The sequence below is a fragment of the Bos javanicus genome, chromosome 10 (assembly GCF_032452875.1).
Source record: "Bos javanicus breed banteng chromosome 10, ARS-OSU_banteng_1.0, whole genome shotgun sequence".
Classification (NCBI taxonomy): domain Eukaryota; kingdom Metazoa; phylum Chordata; class Mammalia; order Artiodactyla; family Bovidae; genus Bos; species Bos javanicus.
The window spans coordinates 36,802,885-36,823,734 of NC_083877.1; the positions used below are offsets into that span (position 1 = coordinate 36,802,885).

The 20,850-nt window shown below is 39.2% G+C and overlaps 2 protein-coding genes across 22 annotated transcripts in view; both read left to right on the top strand.

Annotated features, from left to right (window-relative positions):
- MGA (MAX dimerization protein MGA) overlaps positions 1–16,539 on the top strand; it is a 147,633-nt gene extending 131,094 nt beyond the window's left edge. For all 20 annotated transcript variants that reach the window (XM_061430835.1, XM_061430834.1, XM_061430849.1 and 17 more), the window contains 7 exons: positions 2,765–2,895; positions 5,714–5,765; positions 7,720–7,926; positions 9,294–9,405; positions 10,210–10,443; positions 11,414–11,590; positions 12,692–16,539. In XM_061430835.1, coding sequence (XP_061286819.1) covers positions 2,765–2,895; positions 5,714–5,765; positions 7,720–7,926; positions 9,294–9,405; positions 10,210–10,443; positions 11,414–11,590; positions 12,692–13,968 — 2,190 coding nt within the window. In that variant the 3' untranslated portion in view covers positions 13,969–16,539. The remainder of the gene's footprint in view (positions 1–2,764; positions 2,896–5,713; positions 5,766–7,719; positions 7,927–9,293; positions 9,406–10,209; positions 10,444–11,413; positions 11,591–12,691) is intronic.
- Positions 16,540–18,089: 1,550 nt separating this feature from the next.
- Positions 18,090–20,850, top strand: part of MAPKBP1 (mitogen-activated protein kinase binding protein 1) — a 53,286-nt gene continuing 50,525 nt past the window's right edge. For both annotated transcript variants that reach the window (XM_061430859.1, XM_061430860.1), the window contains exon 1: positions 18,090–20,347. The gene's annotated coding sequence lies outside the window, so the exon portion shown is untranslated. The remainder of the gene's footprint in view (positions 20,348–20,850) is intronic.

Consider the following 20,850-nt stretch of genomic DNA (forward strand, 5'->3'; position numbering starts at 1 on the left):
TATTATCACCCCGCCTAAAGTTGCTTTCTAACCATCTCCTAAAATTAAATAATTAGTGTCTAAAATTTATATTCTAACCTCTGGTCATCTTCCTTTGTAATTTGACCTTTATAATTTATTTTTATTTTTTAATTTTGCCGAAGCCATTTTCATAGACTTCTGTGTAGAGTTGTGTTTGCTGAGCTAAGTAATTGAGCATCAGTATGATATAGGGCAGGAATTGGGCAAACTTTTTTGTAAAGGGCTAGTTTGTAGATATTATAGACTTTGCAGGCTAGATGACTTGCTTTTGCAGCTACTCAGTTGCTGTTAGAGAGGGAAAGCAGCCATAAACAGTAGTAAGTGAATGAGTGTGGCTGTGTTCCAGTAAAAACCTCAGTTACAGAAACAAATGGGGGGCTGTGGTGTGCTGTCCCCTTCCCCTGATGTAAAACATAAGGAGGTTATAGTCATCTGCCTGTGGGGTATCTTGAAATCGAAATTGAGATAATACGGCCCTTTGCAATGATTGTCTTGCATGGCAGTTTTAGAATTTCACTCCTTTTGAGATTCATTTGTTCTCTGTGTTACCTGGTCCTCCTCCGTTAATGCCTAACTGTCTTAGGCAAATAAAATATAGCAAAAAGGTTTATATTTTAAAATTCTAAAATGTCTACATTTTGAAATGTTTCTATGTCATTATTTCTGAACCTCACTGTCTCATTTGTAAATGAGATGGATAATTCTATATGCATTTGCCTTGCATTCTATCTATAACCTTATCCTTTTTGAGGACTTACATCTGTAGGTAGTTTAGGAGTTAGATTGCCAATCTTGTTGCACTTTTTGCAGTCTCATTATAAGTCAGCCTAGGTAAGCATCAGACCAAAAACAGTCCAGCTTTGTTTTAATTAAATTTTTTTTCTATTATGGTTTATTACAGGATATTGAATATAGTTCCATGTGCCATACAGTAGGATTTTGTTGTTTATCCATTCTATATATAATAGTTTGCATCCAGTCCATCCTTTACTCAATACTTCTCCCCCTTGGCAACCACAAGTCAAAAACAGTCCTGCTTTAAAATCAGTGAAAACAAACAAACAAACAAATCAGTGAAAACTGTTGCTATCAGTAGAACTGACTTAATGGAACCTTTAGAGTGTCTTAGTCATACAGAGTGGCATTGCTTGAACTTCAAATGGGAAATCTGACAGGTACACTGGCCATTTTAAAGTAAGGGCATTCAAATTTAAATTCTACATTGTATTTATGTATATGTTTGACACCTATGATAGCTTTATGCCTGTTAAGCATTGTATTGGAATAGTGTAAGGAAAGTTGTGAATAACCTTTTTAATTTAAATCTTCCCCAATTAAGTTAATTGGATATTATTTACAAAGCCTCCAATTAAAGCCATGTAATTACATATTCTTCAGTTTAAATATTATAAAGCATCTGCCTACATTAGTATTCAAACTTTTGGGCTTCTGTTGGTTTAGATTCCCAAAGTTAATTTTAATATGCATTGATTAATACACAATATTTAGATGATGATTAAATTGGGGATCATAAATGATGACTTGAAAAAAAAAATGATGACTTGAGTCATTTATGTCTGTTAGCCATAGGGAGCCTCTAATTTGGGAGTAAGGAGTTTTTCTGGTGAGATTAAAATAGAGCTAGTAAAGTGATAGGGATGCTTCATTTTGAGTGTGCTTCTTTGGTACAGTACAGTTACAGATGACATATTCTCTGTTTAGTTTCTGGCATAATAAACACTATTTTTAAAGGTGGACTTAGAAATTCTATCTGCATAGCCCATAATCCATATAGTTTATATGCATACTAAGTTACTTCAGTTGTGTCTGATTCTTAGTGACCCTATGGACCATAGCCCACCAGGCTTCTCTGTCCGTGGGATTTTCCAGGCAAGAACACTAGAGTGGGTTGCTGTCCCCTCCTCCAGGGGATCTTCCCGACCTAGGGATCGAACCCATATCTCTTAATTCCCCTGCATTGGCAGATGAGCTCTTTTGCCACTAGTGCTACCTGAGAAGTCCCTCTTATAGTCCTCTGTTGTGAGTTTCTTTGGTAGGTGCTCAATAAATGCTTACCGATTGACTCATCTTTTGGTATAATAAGCAGTACAGCAAGCCTGGGCTTCTTTTGGTATCTGAAATTCTTCAAAAGCTCTCATTCTGTGGGATTGAGATTCTTAGAAGATTGGGCTATATTCTGTTTGCATATCTGCCTTGAATGTGTTTTTGTGGGTGTTTAATATGGGGTTAACCATGAAGCACTGTTACACTAGAACTTGAGTTTTTCTGCTTTCTACCTTCTCCCTCACCACGTTTTATTTGATTGCTATTTAATCTTTAGATTTATGCAGCTTTAATATATCTGTACTTGAATTTGTCCACTTGCAGTAATATTGAAGCATCAGCACAGCCCTTTGGAGACTCTGTCTCTTTAGTCTAATCTTTGTTGGGTTGTCAAAAAAGTTTGTTCAGGTTTTTCTATACCATCTTGCGGAGAAACCTGAACGAACTTTTTGGCCAACTCAGTGTGATTTATAATGTAGTTCTTGGTTGTTAGCCCTAACCATATGCTGTCTTTATGACTTAATTCCATTTTAAGATTAACAGATTTAGGGTTATTAGTACTCATGGTTTAAGATCAATGTTTGGCACTGGTTGGCTTTATAAGGGAAACATTCAGTTGAAAAATTTAGGTGTGCTTGCTTCCCAATGCTTTATTTACTGTTGGACTGGTGTATTTCAGAATAACTGTATAGAATACATTGAGGATGATGAAGAACAAGTGGACATTGAGACTGTAGAAGAGCTCCCTGAGGAAATTAAAATCGCCCACATGAAGAGCACAGCTGTCCATACAGAGATTTTGAAACAGCCGTAAGTCTTATTTTTCTTTGGATTGTTATTTCTTGTATTGTGACCATAAGCAAAACTGAATGTTCTAGTCAAGAGTTCTGGGTAATTGACATAGTTCCTTTATTTCTCTAGCTTTTTATCTTATTAGTAGATGAGGAAAGGAGCTGAAATTCAGAGGTAATTAACTTCCTTGTTATTGCTAGGAAACAGTATATAAATGTGAATAACATGCTTTCCGAGCCTGATACATTGGCATTAAAATACTAGTTTTGCTAGTTTGTAGCTATTTAACCTTGGGCAAGTGTGTAATCTTTCTGACTCTTAGATTCTTTACCTGTGAAATGAGGAAAATGCCCTTTTTTAAGGCATTAAATCATATAATATATGAAATAACTAGCATAACTGACACAGTGGATTACTCAATAAAGTTCTTTATCTTTTAAGAATACAGTTGTAAATTCTAAATGTGGTTACTTTGCTAGTTGAACGGGTGAGGTACAGTTAGAAAAATTTTTCTGCCTGTTCAGCTGATGAGATGAAAACACAGAATGATAAGATGACTTAGGAAAAAAATGTTATGCCTTAGTAAACCTTATATTGATTAGGAATTGGGGTATGAGAGAAAGAAGGTAAGAGTTATTTTGTGCCAGACATTGTGCTTTTCAAGTTATTATATCATCAGCTACCTAAAGTAGCAATGAGTTGAGAAAGAGTAATTCTTCACTCCTAGTGAGAAAGTCTAAGGTAGGGATATGGTGGTATTTTTCTTCACTCCAGGGCTATTTGGAAGGTCCTTCAATTACCTGGACTCCCAGTTAGTGCTAGTGGTAAAGAACCTTCCTGCCAATGCAAGCGACACAGGTTCAGTCCCTTGGGTGGAAAGATCCCCTGGAATAAGAAATTGCACCCCACTCTAGTATTCTTGCCTGGAGAAAACCATGGCTAGAGGAGCCTGGCAGGCCACAGCCCGTGGGGTTGCAAAGAGCTGAACATGACTGAGCACATACAAAACACCTCAGTTGCCTGTTGGTTATAATTGAAAGAATTTAAATCTCTTAAAAACTTAATTAGACTTAAATTCAGTAATATTGCAGGATGTAAGTTCAGTATACTAAAATTGAGTTCTAAAACAATAGCAATAAACAAAAAAAAATTAAAAATACAAAAAAGCTGTTTGGGATTTTTGATAGAATCAATAATATTTTATAAAAGTCTTACACAACTTTTTGATAGAAATTGTGTAAGACTTTTATAAAATGTTATTGAAAGACATTGAAAAAATGAAAAACAAACAAACATTGATGAAGATTTCAATAAACAGATTCCATCTTTATGGACTGGAATAGTAAAGGGCCAGGAATAATTAACAGTTAAAGAGCACAAACTGTAAAGGAACAGATTGTTAAAAAGTTCTGTCAGTAAAAAGGTGATTTCAGACTGTAAGGAAAATATTTGCAATATGTGTTAGAGGATTAGTATCAAGGATATAAAATAATTCTTACAAGTCAATAAGAAAACGGTGATCCACGGGCTTCCCTGCTGATAAAAATCTGCCTGCCAATGCCGGCAACATGGGTTTGGTTCCTAATCCAGGAAGATCCCTCATGCCTTGGAGCAACTAAGTCCATGGGTCACTGCTATCAAGCCTGTGCTCTAGAGTGCAGGAGTTACAACTGCTGAGCCCATGTACTGCAAGTACTGGAGCCCGTGCTCTAGAGCCTGTGTTCCACAAGAGAAGCCACTGCAGTGAGAAGCCTGCAAACTACACAACTAGAGTAGCCCCTGCTCACTGCAACTAGAGAAAAGCCTATGCAGCAATGAAGACGCAGCACAGCCAAAAAGAAATAAATAAGATTAAGTAAATTTTAAAGAAAAAGGAAAGAAAAGTATGATCCAATAGAAAGGTAAGTAATGGATATTGTGGGCAGTTCACAGAAGAGGAAACCTGGACTGCCAATAAACATACACAAATTTGTTCCCCCCTCACAAGTAATTAAGGGAAATAAAGATTAAACCATAATGACGTTACAAATTTATACCCAGAAGTTTGGCATAAATTGAGATTTCTGAAATAATATTGTCTAGTTGTGGAACAGTGGGAACATACTACAGGTGGGGTGGGGGTATGAGTTATTATTACCTCTTTGGGGAGCAGTGCGATGTGACTACAGTTGAAGATGTGCATGCATTTCTTCTATCCATCAATTCCACTCCTAGATATAGATTCTGGAAGGGTTCACGCACAAGTATAAGGGGTCATGTGTGGGGTTGTCCATTCCAGCATTTGCCATTGTGAAAATTTGGATGCAATGTAAATAATTACTAACATACTAAAAAAATAAAATTTAGAGAAGTTATACTTTGGAATACTATATAGCAGTTAAAATGATCAAACTACAAGTATTAACATATCTCATATGTAATGTTGAATGAAACAAATCAGTTGAAGAAAGATACACATTACATATGTTTAAAATGCTACACAATATTTTCTTTTTCAAGATGAATCAGTACATTCCTAGTAGAACTATATGAGAAGGAAGGAAGGCGGATATTTTATTTCTTAGGCTGAATGACAGATACCTGGATGTTGATTATGTATTTTGTTTGTACAGTTTTACATGTTTGAAATATTTCACAATTGAAAAATGTAATTTGAAGTTTTAAGGTTTTTTTGGGAGAATTTGAGAAAAAAGGATATTGTTGAATAAATCATACTGTCACAAATGGGACTATGGGAAAATAAGCCAGTCACAGTTTAGACAATTAGGGGTGATTTGAAATAGGTCTTAGATTATTGAATTTTGATAAGACTTTGGAAAATACTGTCTTTATTTAGGTGCTGTACGCCTGTCTCTGCAGATGAAAAAGCTACTGAAAGGAGTCGAAAGGTATTTACAGAATATTTAATGATAATTGCTCATTTAATAAAATTGATAACATTTGTCCTTACAGGTAAAACAACATTAGTTACATTAATTATGACTTTTTTCAGGGCTGCTTTTACCAATGAGTTAATATAATCAGCTACCCCCCCTTAATGAAATTACACTACTACTGTTTTTTTTTTTCCTAATTCTACCCGCCCACCCCACCTAGTTGATAGAATAATTTAGAGGAATTAAAATGGGCATGGAATTTGTGAAACTTGTTTTGTTTATTTGAAAACTAATTGTATAATCTGATGATGTGATGTGAAATAGGCTAGCATTCTTTCTTATCTAGACTCCTGATTTTTCCAGTGACCTAAAAAATTACTTGTTATCTGAAATAATGGCTGGCAATTCAGGGAGCAATGAGATTATAAATTTTCTTTGATTTTCTTAATATATTGTGTAGGATATCATGGTACCATGATTAAGCAAGATTTTCTCTATCCTTACTTAACACTGTGGAGGAATTAATTTCAATTTTGAAAAATATATAAGTACAAATTACAGATTGGGAGATAAAAGAGGGAAGAAGAAATGAAAGGATATAAGTACGGATACCCTCGTTTTACAGAGACACTGTCTATTGTGGATGAAATGAGAAATGGAAATAGAATTATATCTCCAAAGGGATCAATAGAAGAACTAAGTGATTTATCTGTATTAGGAGGATGGGATGGTGAGATACAAGAGAGTGGTGAACTGAATTCTTTTCTGCATCAGATCAGATCAGATCAGATCAGTCGCTCAGTCGTGTCCGACTCTTTGCGACCCCATGAATCGCAGCATGCCAGGCCTCCCTGTCCATCACCAACTCCCGGAGTTCACTCAAACTCAAGTCCATCGAGTCGGTGATGCCAGCCAGCCATCTCATCCTCTGTCGTCCCCTTCTCTTCCTGCCCCCAATCCTCCCAGCATCAGAGTCTTTTCCAATGAGTCAACTCTTTGCATGAGGTGGCCAAAGTACTGGTGTTTCAGCTTTAGCATCATTCCTTCCAAAGAACACCCAGGACTGATCTTTAGAATGGACTGGTTGGATCTCCTTGCAGTCCAAGGGACTCTAGGGACTCTTTTCTGCATAGCAGGAAGTAAATAGTTAAAAATACTGTTTTTAACTTAGGATATAGACTTAAGAAGCAGAAAAAGCAACTCAAAGAATAAAAGTGGTTGTTTCTAAGGATCCAGGTATACGTGCAAGGCACAGTTGCTTTTCATTATAAGCTCTTTACATTTTTGTATTTTAAACCCGGTATGCATCTACTACTTCTTTAAATGATTTAAAAATAGAATTAGAATAAATAAGAGAGAAAGGAAGCCTAAGGCATCCTGAGAGTTAAGGAAGACTTTCCTGAAAAATGCAAAGGTTTGCATTTAATTGTGAAGTCATAAAGGAGGGTGGAAAGGGATAGGTGCAGGCAACAACCTGTGTAATGACAGGGAGGTGTGGGATTATAGAGTGCTTAGGAAATTTACAGCACTTTGGAATGGTTGGAGACAACAGTGATTTAGGAAGAGTGGTAGTTGACCCTTTCCCAAATTGTAAAGGGTCTTTACAGTATTTAAGAAAACATTTTAAACTTGTTTTCCACTAGTCAAGTTTTTCATGTAATTTGTGTCATAAAAACAACTCTCAATAATAAATTATACACATAAGCTTTTTTAGAGTCCCTCTCTCAATCCCTCATTTGAAAACTGCTGATATTTGAGCTGAGAAGTGATATCACATTAGCATGTTTTAGAATTTACACTGTTGATTTGGAGAAAAGATAGACTGGTAGTAAGAGGACCAACTGAGAGGCTGTTAAGATACTCTAGGCAGAAGATGGTTGGTGTCTGATATAGAACAGTGCCATTGGTGTGGTGGAAAGCGAGTAGATGTGAAAGATACTTAGGAGGCAATCTTTTGTTTGGATAGGCTGCACAAGTTCCTCTAAAGCTAAAACCTGATTATTGGAGTGAAAAACTACAGAAAGAAGCAGAAGCTTTTGCATATTATCGCCGGACACACACTGCCAATGAGCGCCGCCGCCGTGGTGAAATGAGAGATCTCTTTGAGAAGTTGAAGATCACATTGGGGTTACTTCATTCTTCGAAGGTTTCCAAAAGTCTCATTCTTACTAGGGTAAGTCTGTGTAAATGACAGACGAATAAGAGCTTGACTAAAAGAATCTTCTTTAGATACATAAAAGGAAAAGGAAGAAAATTGAAATAGAACTTGTGTTTATCATTTGAATGTGGACTAGTGAGTGTCCAATAATTCCCTTTGGAAGAAAATTCTTATGTTCAATCAGAGTTGCTTTTCATTGAAAGTCAGATTCTGAACCAGCAGAGTTAATTATTCATTTTTAAAATAAAGTTAGAAACTGATAAACTCTATTTACAACAATTTGTGTAAACTTGTTTTCCATAGCACTTAGAAAAGTTTGTTATGGTGAAAGACACAAGACAACTACTATTTTGACATACTTCTAAATGGTTGACAGTCACTTTAAAGGAAACTATAGTATTCAAGCTAGCAGAAGTTTTAATTTTGCATGTAGAATAATAGCTAAGGTAATTTTGTTTCAATTGCTTATAATTAAAGGTTGGAAGTGTATAAGGCAAGCATTTTATCCCTCTAGAACAAGGTGGTTTCAACCAGATTTTGCTTAGAGTAGGAGTTGATTTTAAAGCTGATTATTAAAATCTAAGCAGAGTACAATGTTTTGTATCTCCTTGCAGTAGTGAAAATACCACTCAGTTGTGCTCTTTGTAAATAATCACTTTCCCTAGAAGTAGAAGCCAGAAAAGCCTCCATTTTGGAATTGACTTTTTTTTTTCCACTTGTATAATTTATTATTTAAATTTTTATTAGAGTATAGTTGATTTATAATGTTGTGTTAGTACGTTAGTTAGCTGGTTAGTGAACTAGTTATACATATACATTGTTGTTGTTTAGCCCCTAAGTTGTTTCTGACTCTTTGCAACCCCATGGACTATAGCTCGCCAGGCTCCTCTGTCCGTGGGATTTCCCAGGCAAGAATACTGGAGTGGGTTGCCATCTCCTTCTCAAGGGGAACTTCCCGACCCACAGATCCAACCTGTGTCTCCTGCATTGGCAGACAGATTCTTTACCACTGAGCCACCAGGGTGGCCCATACATGTATATATAGGTACATCCACTCTATTTTAGATTCTTTTCCTGTACAGGCTGTTACAGCGTATTGAATAGGGTTGCCTGTGCTATAAATAGTAGGTTCTTATTAGTTATCTGTTTTATATATAGTAGCACGTATATGTCATTCTCAGTCTTCCAGTTTATTATACCTCCTACTTGTTTCCCCAGTGGTAACCATAAGTTTGTAAAACAATAAAAATGGTTTTAAATGATATTATAAAGTTCTCTAAAATATTAGATTTAAAAGTTTTTATTAAAGAAATTTGTGTAGACCTTACCTGTTTTTCAGAAAAAGAAAATTGATGGACATGATATTACTATTTCTCTTCTAGGCATTCAGTGAAATTCAGGGGCTAACAGATCAGGCAGACAAGTTGATAGGACAGAAGAATCTCCTGACTCGCAAACGGAATATTTTGATACGGAAAGTATCTTCACTTTCAGGTGAGATAATGGTGAATGATCTCTGGTAAAGGCCATAAATATAGCTTTAGTAAGGAAAATACTTAGTAGATCTTTCAAATACTACTTCATTTGAGTCTTGGTTCCCAGAATTACCATCAGAATTGTCTTTTGACTGGGTGGGACATTTTTTTTTTTCGATTATAATCACTCTTGACTGCCATAGTTTTGGGGGATATAGTTAAATCAACTGGACTCTATTTCTCATTATTATGTGGGGTCTTTTTTTTTTTTTTAAACTTTACAATATTGTATTAGTTTTGCCAAATATCGAAATGAATCCGCCACAGGTATACCTGCGTTCCCCATCCTGAACCCTCCTCCCTCCCCCTCCCCTCCCTCCCTCTGGGTCGTCCCAGTGCACCAGCCCCAAGCATCCAGTACCATGCATTGAACCTGGACTGGCGACTCGTTTCATACATGATATTATACATGTTTCAGTGCTATTCTCCCAAATCTCCCCACCCTCTCCCTCTCCCACAGAGTCCATAAGACTGATCTATACATCGGTGTCTCTTTTGCTGTCTTGTACACAGGGTTATTGTTACCATCTTTCTAAATTCCATATATATGCGTTAGTATACTGTATTGGTGTTTTTCTTTCTGGCTTATTTCACTCTGTATAATAGGTTCCGGTTTCATCCATCTCATTAGAACTGATTCAAATGTATTCTTTTTAATGGCTGAGTAATACTGCATTGTGTATATGTACCACAGCTTTCTTATCCATTCATCTGCTGATGGGGTCTTACAGAGAGTGACAGTTTATTCCCTCTCAACCTGTAGGTAAGACAGAAGAAGTAGTCCTGAAGAAGCTAGAGTATATTTATGCAAAACAACAAGCAGTAGAGGCACAAAAGAGAAAAAAGAAGATGGGATCAGATGAGTTTGACGTGTCTCCCAGAACTAGCAAACAGCAGGAAGGAGCTTCTGCATCATCTGTAGATCTCGGACAGATGTTTATAAATAACAGAAAGGGGAAGCCTTTGATTCTTTCCAGAAAAAAAGACCAGGCCACAGGTAGGAGGGACATTTCTTTGCTTTCCTTGATGCAGATGAACATTTAGTTTAGTTTAAAGAACTGAACATCTAATCTTGGCCATAATTTTAGTTTTAATTAGATGAAAGATGAGTTGTATTAAAAGCAGAATATTAACTACATTGTATTTCATTTTCTAGCTTTACACACTCAAGCAAATCCTAATAAGTTATCCATCATGGTAATATATAAGACTAATTTCTGGTAGGAGTTTATTTTTGTTAACCAGGCTCTTTTTAATCAGATTGCAGTCTGTCAATGAATTGCTATACAGGAACAAAGTAAATTGGTTTTGATTTCTTACTCTGTCCTATATGATTTTGAAGGTGAGGCTATGTTGACTTTACATTACTTGTTTATATCCTCTGAAAATGGTATATCCTTTTCTACTCTTTTACTCTTTGGATAGCCAAGTGTAGGAACCAAGGAAATCTGGTTTGTTATATCAGCTAAGAAGGTGGAGATGGATACTAAAATATGAGTTAGTTTTCACATTGCACATTCAAGTGATGTTATTGGTACATAAGTAAGGACTTTAGTGACCATTTAGTCCAGTCACCCTGTTTTACAGATGGAAAAACTGAGGTCTAAAAACTTGAAGTAGTTTCTTAGAGGTTTATAGGAAAGCAAACCTAGGGATAAAATAGTGTGTACCTTCATCCTGCTTCACCAGCAAGACCATCAGAAGCATTCCGTTGAAAAAGTGGTTCCGTAGCTCTGTTCCTCAGCAAAAATAAAATTCTGTCCCTTAAGAGAATCAGTGGATAGGTAACCATTACTGAAAAAGCATTCAAAAAGTAAATTGCAAGTTGAGGTTCCCCAACAAATTTGAAATGTCTTGCTTTTTAAGTCAGAGTGTGGTTTTAGGCATGTCTCCTACAATTGCTAGGCTGTACACTAGCATTAATTGAAGGTCTTTTATCCTTAACTAATTTCTGATCTTCTTTACAGAAAATACCTCACCCTCTAATACTCCACACACCTCTGCCAACATTGTGATGACTCCACAAGGGCAATTGCTTACCTTGAAAGGTCCCCTATTCTCAGGACCAGTGGTTACTGTTTCTCCTGCTCTCTTAGAAGGAGATCTGAAACCTCAAGTTGCCAGTAGTGCTGTGGCTCAATCAGGTATTGTCTTAAGTGTTGTCTTCAATGGGTGGTGTAAGAGTTATCTCTGGTATCTCAAAGTGATAGAGAAAGCCTAAGCCTTTGAATGTGTTCTATAGTAATAAAGAGCTGTTGTATTCAAGTCTGTATGAGAGGGTTCTCTCTTTAGAACGTTTGGCTCTATCTGTGGTATTGATTGGTCTTTTTTTTACCTGGGGATGGGAACTATTTTGTGATCTCTCCTAATTTCTAATTGTGTGCTAAGTTGCTTCAGTTGTGTCCAACTCTTTGTGACCCTATGAACTGTAGCCCTCCAGGCTCCTCTGTCCATGGGATTCTCTAGGCAAGAATACTGAAGTGGGTTGCCATGCCCTCCTCCAGGGGATCTTTCCTACCCAGGGATCAAATCCTCCTCTCCTATGTCTCCTGCATTGGCAGGAGGGTTCTTCACCCCTAGCGCCACCTGGGAAGCCCAATTTCTAATTAGGGAAAGAATTTAAAAGATGTGAAAGTAAAAGGAATGTGAGGAGTCTTTATTATAGTTTTGGTGTTGATAAATATGTGTCAGTTTTGTGTTGTACTCAAAGATGGTACACTCCTACATTACCAACCTGATAAAGTTGGAGCACTCTCTCTTTTGGCAGTGAGGAGTTGAGTTGAAAAGGAAATTTTACTTTGATCATTTAGGTTTTACAAACCTAAATTTCTGTTAAGGTAAAAGGATATCCTTACCAATACTAATACTGCTAAACCCAGTCTGGAGGAGTCATCTTCCTAGAGTGCTGCCTTTAGGGCTTCATCTTTCTGTCAGAGTAGCAGTTATTGGGTGAACAGAATCAAGATGTGTGTCTGCCTCAGGATAAAAAAATAAACTTGGGGAGCATTTATATTAAAAAATTAAATAGAACTTTTATTAATGATGGAATATCAGCGTGTCTTTTGGTTAAATTTTACCTATTTTCTTGTTAGGCTAACTCTGTAATTTGAAAAACTAGCATTTCCTTTCATCTTCCTGCTAAAAGTAGATGGTGAAAATTTAACTCCTTTGAGATGGTTATTGGGTATGAATGGGAGCGAGTGCTTACCACTATAGATAAATGAGTTTTTTTTTTTCTTCCCTAGAAAATGACGACTTATTTATGATGCCAAGAATTGTTAATGTGACATCATTGGCAACAGAGGGAGGTTTGGTAGATATGAGTGGCAGCAAATACCCCCATGAAGTTCCTGATGGCAAGCCACCTGACCACCTGAAAAACACTGTCAGGAGTGAGGATAACTCCTGTGAAGATTTGGGTAGAATCTCTTCCAGAGGCAACCATAGAGATGTCAGAATGACACTGGGTACAGCACAGGTTTATCTGTCACATAAAGATTCTGGTTTTCCACAAATAGTTGATGTTTCCAGTATGCAAGAAGCACAAGAATTCTTACCCAAAAAGATTTCTGGTGATACCAGAGGGAGTCAGCATAAATGGAAAGAGAGTGAATCAAGACGGGAGAGACTGAAGACAAAGGAGTCTCCATTTCATAAATTAAAGATGAAAGATCTCAAAGACTCAAGCATAGAGATGGAATTGAGAAAGGTAGCATCAGCTATAGAGGAAGCAGCATTGGATCCCAGTGAACTGCTAACTAGTATGGAAGATGAGGATGATACTGATGAAACACTGACATCTCTGCTCAATGAGATTGCCTTTCTTAATCAGCAGTTAAATGATGACTCTGTTAGCCTGGCTGAACTGCCTAGCTCTCTGGATACAGAGTTCCCAGGGGATGCTCGCCGGGCTTTCATCAGTAAGCTTCCTCCTGGGAACAGAGCGACTTTCCAGGTTGGCCACTTGGAAACTGGTTTGAAGGAATTGCCTGATGTGCAAGGGGAGAGTGACTCTGTCAGCCCCCTCCTCTTGCACTTGGAAGATGATGACTTTTCTGAGAATGAAAAACAACTTGCAGAACCAGCCTCTGAACCAGATGTACTTAAGATTGTCATTGACTCTGAGATAAAGGATCCCCTCGTTTCCCAGAGGAAAGCGGGGGATGAAGGAAAGAGTGCTTCTGGCGTCCCTGCCGAGCCTGAAAGTGTGTCCTCACCCCCTGTCCTACACATGAAGGGTGGCCTAGAGAACAGCAGCACAGACACCTTGTGGAGGCCCATGCCAAAGTTGGCACCTCTAGGTTTAAAAGTAGCTAATCCTTCCAGTGATACAGAGGGTCAGAGTCTCAAGGTGATGCCTTGTTTGGCACCTGTAGCTGCCAAAGTTGGGTCAGTTGGACACAAAATGAACTTAACAGGGAATGATCAGGAATGCCGGGAGAGCAAGGTGATGCCTACATTGGCACCTGTTGTGGCCAAACTGGGCAACACTGGGGCCTCGCCAAGTTCTGCAGGGAAATGAACTTAGTTGTTCTCAGGCAGAAGCCAGGCTGTGAGGGGGAGCCTCCTTTCTCTGCAGGCACCTGTTTGTGTCATGGAACTGTGATCCTTGACTTTGAAATGTGGTGAATGATGGTAGAGAAAGGGGGTAGGGTGCTGACCTCCGTATAAGAAATTAACTACTATGAAATTCTGATCATGTTAAAATGTGTTACCTCACTTGTGGTGCTGGGTCTCCTCATCCTCTCGAAGAAGATGCGATCCATTACTGAACACGAGGTGCCCCTCTTACCCAAGGAATTTGTAACAAGACTAGGTCCATAGTGGTTCCTAGTTCTTCCCTCCCAGAGTAAAAGCTGCTTGAGACTTAGGAGTTGCTGTGGACTGAACCTTAGCTGATAGCTGTTGTTTTAAGTCTGAAGTCCAAGGAATGTGATGCACTTGTGCAAAGGGATCCAGAAGAGGTAGCTTTTAGTTGGTGTTTCAGAATAGGGGGAGAGAGGATGGGTACCATGGAATACCAAAGTGAAGGACTTAGTATCATTCAACAAAATTTTCTCTTCTTTCATATCCTAAGTAGCTTCCATTCCCTCACCTTTTCAATCAGAATTATAAATCTAAGCCTTCTGGTAAAGTAGGAATGCTTTTAAAAAAGCTTTTATTACTAAGGTAATAATTTTGAGATTTAAAAATTAACTAGTTCTCCCTTACTGTGTTTGGGTGTTGAGAAGACCATTTCACGGTACCAAGGATTTCTACCTTGAATATGTTTTTTGGAGGTAGACATACAGGGAGCCCTTCCCCTTTTCACAAATCACATCACTCAAAAGACATGTAAAATGATAAGCATTCCCTCCCCGTACCAGAGACAGTGGCCAAACAAAACAAAACAAACTGTGGGGCTGGGTATTTCACAAGTCAAACCAGCCTCCTGGTGCTTGGAGGTTTCATTCACTGTTACCTGCACAGGATGTAAAGAAAAGAAAAGTCACAGTAGGCACTCTTTACCAGGGAAATAAGGCAGTATTTGAATCACAAGATATATTTTTTATTATCTGCTACCATGGATTCAATGATCTGTAGAGCTTTTTCACTCATTAGCTGTCAGGGTATGAAGGTCTGACAGCCTGTAAAGATAAAAAGATATTTATATTTTTGTATAGTTGTTTTCATAGATTTCTCAAAGGCTGAAGTTTTCAACCTAGAAGATGAGATTTGTATTGAGTATAGAAATGATGTTTCCTATCTAGTTTGTAAATAATCATGGTGCACTTGAGGGGTCTCTTGGAAACTCCTGGGGGCAAGAATCACTATTCTGAAAATGTATAGACTGGGATTTAGCTGCTGCATTTTGCCTTTCTTAAATAATTATATTTTGGAATGTAACCCCTGTTCTGTCTTCATTGACAGGATTTGCTTGTGTTGTGAAACAATAACACAAGAGCTTCCAGTGCCTGGGCTGTGCCTAGGCAGTGCTGTTTCTTCTACATCCCCTGCCTTCTTTATCCCAAACCCCACTCAGCATTTCTTCAGAACTAGGTTGTGAAACCAACTTTGGAATGGTCCTAGCCAGTGAATTATTACCTCCGTGGTTGGTTCCCTTTCTAGTAACTCTGGTAATAAACAGATTGAAAAGGGTGGGAAAGTTTCCTCTGCGAATTGCACCGGGAACACATTCTTTGTTGTTTTTTTTATGCTTCTTGCCTTTCTTGACCTCCTCATCAGCCTCCAGCCTTCCCACCTCTAAAGGTTACTGAAGGAGCTTCAAGTAGGTGATGAGTGCCCCTCAGCTTCTCATTATCCCTCCCACTTCTCTTTACCCAGGAGATTTCATTCAATGCCTTAGCCAAGGAATCCAGCACCTGTCTTCCCTGCTAATAACTGTCCTTGGAGATGCTAGTAGTTTAATCCAGGTATAGCAGTTTCCCATTATTTCTTTGCTTGTCTTGTCTTCGTGTTCCCTCCTGACTTTCCAAGGCTCTTAAAGCTTTTGAGGGTCAGCCAAGGAGCAGGCAAGTGAGCGAGTAATCCTCAGGAAAAGAAGGACCATTCTGCTTCTGAACACTGTTCCCTTTTTTAGAAGAAAATAGACAAATAGGTAGTATTCATTTCTTGATGGGAAGATATTTGACTGTTTATGGAAGATTCCAGAGATAGAAATGAGAGATGATCCAGTGTGTTCAAGGAAGGCTGCAGATGTCATTATAAACACCCCCACCCTGCCCCATAATGGTGTTTGCAAGACCTCTTAGAACTAGGGAGTTGTTAGGGCTAATGTGAGGAGGGCTCAGTCTTAAGAACAATCCTACAGTCTTGATAGAAAACTAAAAATCTCCAAAAACTCCAACCCTTTAAACCTTACCCCAGGAGAAACTGATCTATGAAAATTCATGTGTGACTATGAAAGATGTAGTTGAGTGAGGAGTTGAGGAATTGGGAGGATAGTGAGCTCTCACCCTAACTATAAGAAGCATGATCTCAGTAGACCAATAATTCGCCTTTTTATACATCTGTAAATAAATGGAATGTTTTTAAGAATATAATTATGTCAGATTTAGCTTTTTCTTTTATATATTAAATATATATCTTTCTTTTTCTGCTTTTGAAAAATGACTATTTTTTTAGAACCTAAGAACAGAAGAAGTTTGGTCAGTGGGAGAATGTATAAACTTGAAATAAATCAGTTACAATAATTAAAGCAGGACTTGGTGTTGCTAGGTTTGTGCTGAGTTGTAATAGAGAATTCTGATGCTCTGAGACATCTGGGATGGTCACTGAAGGAGTTTAATCATAGAAATTCCTTACTGTGTTCAAAGTTTCTGACATGCCATTTGGGGGAGGTTTTTTGTATTCTATCTTTGCAGCATGTTTTACATGGAGAATTTGAAATTTCATACAACTTGATGGCAAGTATTTGTCTCAAGAAGTCATTCTACAGTGAAGAATGGCTAGCCTCCTAGTACCAGTGTGTGCAGGGTGTAACATACCTGTTACCCATAGTCTTAGTGGCTAAGGACAATAGATGTTCTTAAAGCAAGCTATAGGTTAACTAGTGTCACAGTTTACAAAGAATTTTTATTAAAGGAGTCCTTTAGACATTAAACTACTCTAAGGTCACTAACAGATCAAGTCCAGTTATATAAACTTCATACATATCACTGTGTGTAATGTTTTTTCCCCAGAATTATGATGAGATACTAAACAACAGGCCTTTCTATAACAAGTTTGAAACTGTTTTGAACACAGAAGAAAGGCGGACAATCCATATATTATTTGGAGCAGGGTTTAGTAATATAGATAGTTTTTTCCCCCTGATTATACTAGTTGAGATATTGGAATGATATCAGGTGAATTGAGAGGTAAATGCACTTTGAAGATAGTCTGAAAAATGATGACCCTTATTCCTCACACTCAGATTAAAACAAAACAAAAAACAATGCACAGAGGCACAAAGTAGGCACATTTTCAGATACTTTTGTAGAGAATGATTGATAACCAAGAATCAGAATAGATTTATTGCACAGAATTGTTGATTTTTAAGAAAATATAAGGGCATCAGTACTTCATGTTGTGTTGTGTTAGCGCTAATGAAATTTTCCATGAACATGAATTGCTGGATGCAGGGAAAATTAAAGCTGAGGTATATAGACTTACTGCCATTTGGAGAAAAAGTAAAATGCTTTTTTGAAATTAAGTTAGAGGGAAATAATTTGATACATACAACTTTTGAACCGAGGCATAATTGTAGCATTTTGTAGCATATGACTGAACTGCTCTACAAAGATATGCTAAGTGCTGATTAATAGGGATGGAAGTGTGTGGAGGGTGAGAAGGCTAAACCATGGGATGAGTTGAAATTTTGAGACAAATCTAAACTCTACTAAATTCTGTCATTGTAAACTATGCTGTTAGATTTTGTTAAATAAGAAAGCAGTCTTGGAAGCATTGTTTTCAGATCCATCCTGTTTCCAACTGCAAACATTGGTCTCAGCTGTCCCCCAGTGCCTTGCATGTAAAGGTGCTCAATAAATATTTGAATTGATGAGCAACTGTTTAGCCTGTTAGTTTTCTAGGATCTTATAATTGCACCTATTTGTATATTAAGCCTAGGGTAAATTTAAAAATCTGATCTAATTATGGTCGTGAAAACAGACAATTGTATACACCTTTCCTAGACATGTGGAATTTTAGAATCTGACAACCCTGTATACATATTGAGGACATAGACAAGTGAATAAAACATGAAATAGCATATGAACAATGAAATATATGTGTAAGGGTCAGCTGCATTTTGGAGGGTGGGATAGCAATTATTTGAAGAAAAGGGAATAATGAGTTTATTCACTTTGGACCTGGGATGATGATTTTCTGAGCCTACAAGCCTATTTCCCAAATTGGTACTTAAAAGTCTACACGGTACATATCCTAGATAGTAAGGTAGGACTCAGTTGTGAAGAATTAAAAATACGTGATGTTGATCCTAGACTGGAAGTATCCAGATTCTAGACTTAAGTCTCTTCATTACACTGTTCTCAGTTGTTTTTTGCCAGATCATCTTAGACAATGAAAGCAGGAGCTTGTATTGTTTCTGTAACTTCAGCTTCAGATGGGAGTAATTTGGGGAACATTTTTCTGAAGAGGATAAACCAAATAGCTTTTGATAGGAAATGACCAATGACTTTCCTGGCCATGAGTGGTTAGGTAAGTGAGAAATGATCCAGATAGAATTAGGGACAGCTCTAATGGGTGGAGGTGAGATTTGCTCGGGAATGCAGCACACAAGTAAGGACACCAGGTGGCACCCTTTATCAGCAGTGCTTCATTGATCCTCCACGCCCCCCTGCCTGCCGCCTTGGAGGCAAAATTAGACTAGCAAGGAGTGAAAGGAACCAGCCCCCAGTTTCATACAGTTATGGCTAATGACCTTGACCACCTCCTCCAAATTTGAAAATACCATTTTATATTTCATTACCTCTGCAATGCATGGTTGAAAGGAAGGAAAGGTCATTCCTCTGGTAGCTATTGCCAGTTGGTTTTCCAAGAGGTGACTTCCCTGATCTTTGCTTCTGGTAGCTATTGCCAGCTGGTCTTCCAAGAAGTGACGTTTATGTCAACTTGTTAGCTTTACAGTTCTCACACAAGTATATACCTGTTCTGTCACTTGGCAGTACAAGAGCCACTCACAGCAGTAAGTAGGTTTAAGAGTTTTTCCCTCTTGCTAACATGTCATCTCCCCCAGGGTTCCCCTTAAGTATCTGGATCAGATGGGAGACGTATCAGTGTACTCTTTCTCTGGAGCCCAACTGTTGGAATAGGTTAAGCTTTTTGTAAGGTAATTTCTCTAGCAACTAGGCAGAAAGGCACCTAGAAAACAAACTTAGGTTGAAACACGTATTAAATAATAGGCAAAGGTGTTTCTGTGCACACTCTGCCATCCCCCCAACTTCTCTCCCCCACCCGTTGAGCTAGAAAAACTTTTACTATTGAATCTGGTGCCAACAAGCTTGGCAGTGAAATCGCCAAAGTAACTATCAAGGAAAAGGGTTCGTGAGTGAGTTTTGACAGGAACATGGAAAATGGCTGGAGCAACTGGTTAACTGGATGAGAACGAGATGGAACATTGGAGGCTAAAGAAAACATGAAACAAATACGTCCCATCGGCACACTGACCCGATCGCACCCTTCCCGCCTAAAGCTCTCTCCTAGGCTATCAGCTTCTTCCGCCTTCTTCCACCGCGGCCAATCAGGTTGCTTAGTTCAATACACTCCGTAGCGAGCGACTTATGAAGAATTATTTCCATGTAGGTCAACTCGCCCGGAAAGCGGCGAGCAGAAATTATTCTAGCCACTTTAAATCCCGGCGCTTGGAAGCAGACTTTATGGCTGTATCCAGTCCTATAATTCTCAGCTAGGAGTTTCAGCTCGGTCCCTCGGGCCTATTAAAAGCCAACCATAGTGCCGCTGGGGGCGTGGTTACCGTCCTGTTAGGGTTCTGGGAAGTGCGCTTCTCTGGGGGACCAGGCCTGATAATACCATAAAAGGCTTGGTTTTCTCAGTTCTGAAGCCGTGTTCTGACGACCTCCCTCTAGGATCCGTAGTCGCGACTGCATTGTGCGGAATCCGTGGATCCTGAGTGCCCAGTCCTCGCTTCCTAGGCCCTTTCCTGGGCCCCGCCCCATAAGCCGTACTCGTCCACTCTGGGAACGCCCCCGTGCGTAGAGGCCGCGCCCCCTCGCCTCCGCTCCTCCTATCCAGCCTGTGGCTGAGCCCAGACGGTAGTTCGCGTTTTGAGCCGCTCGTGCCACCATAGCTGCTTCTGCCGCTGCCGCAGCGGAGCTGAAATCGCTGAGCGCGATGCCTGAGGGCGCTGCGAGCCGGGCGGCCCTCGCGCCCGGGGGCTGGTGAGGCTGGGCCCGAGCGGGGGCGCTGGCGAGTAGCAGGGGCTTCTGAGGGACCGAAAAGCGAAGGATCTAGGGCTCCCGTGGCGGCCTAAGAGCGAGCTCGGGAGGGTCGTGGGTGGGGGAGGGAGGCCCCCGTGGCAGAACGGGTTGCAGGGCCAAGACGAGTCCCGCCGCGCTGGGTGTCCCCGCGGCCGCCGGCGCAGGTGCTCATGACCTCTGCGGGGCTCCTTGGTAGCCTCGGTGTCCTCCTCCTTTAGACGCTGCTGTTGCCATGAAAACAACTGGGAGTTAACGGGAATCGGACCAGTCACTAGCCCTTCTAGGGCCCATCTTATCCTTTCAGTTGAACGCCTCTGGCAGGTGTGGGCCTGGCATTTCTTCGCAGCTCAGGCTTTTTAACGCCCCCTTTCCCTGAGTCTGTCCTTAAGGCGTTTTAAGAAACCGCGCAGGGCTTGAAGGTGGGAATGAGGCTAAGGGAGAGGGCAGTTACCTAGAGATAAGAG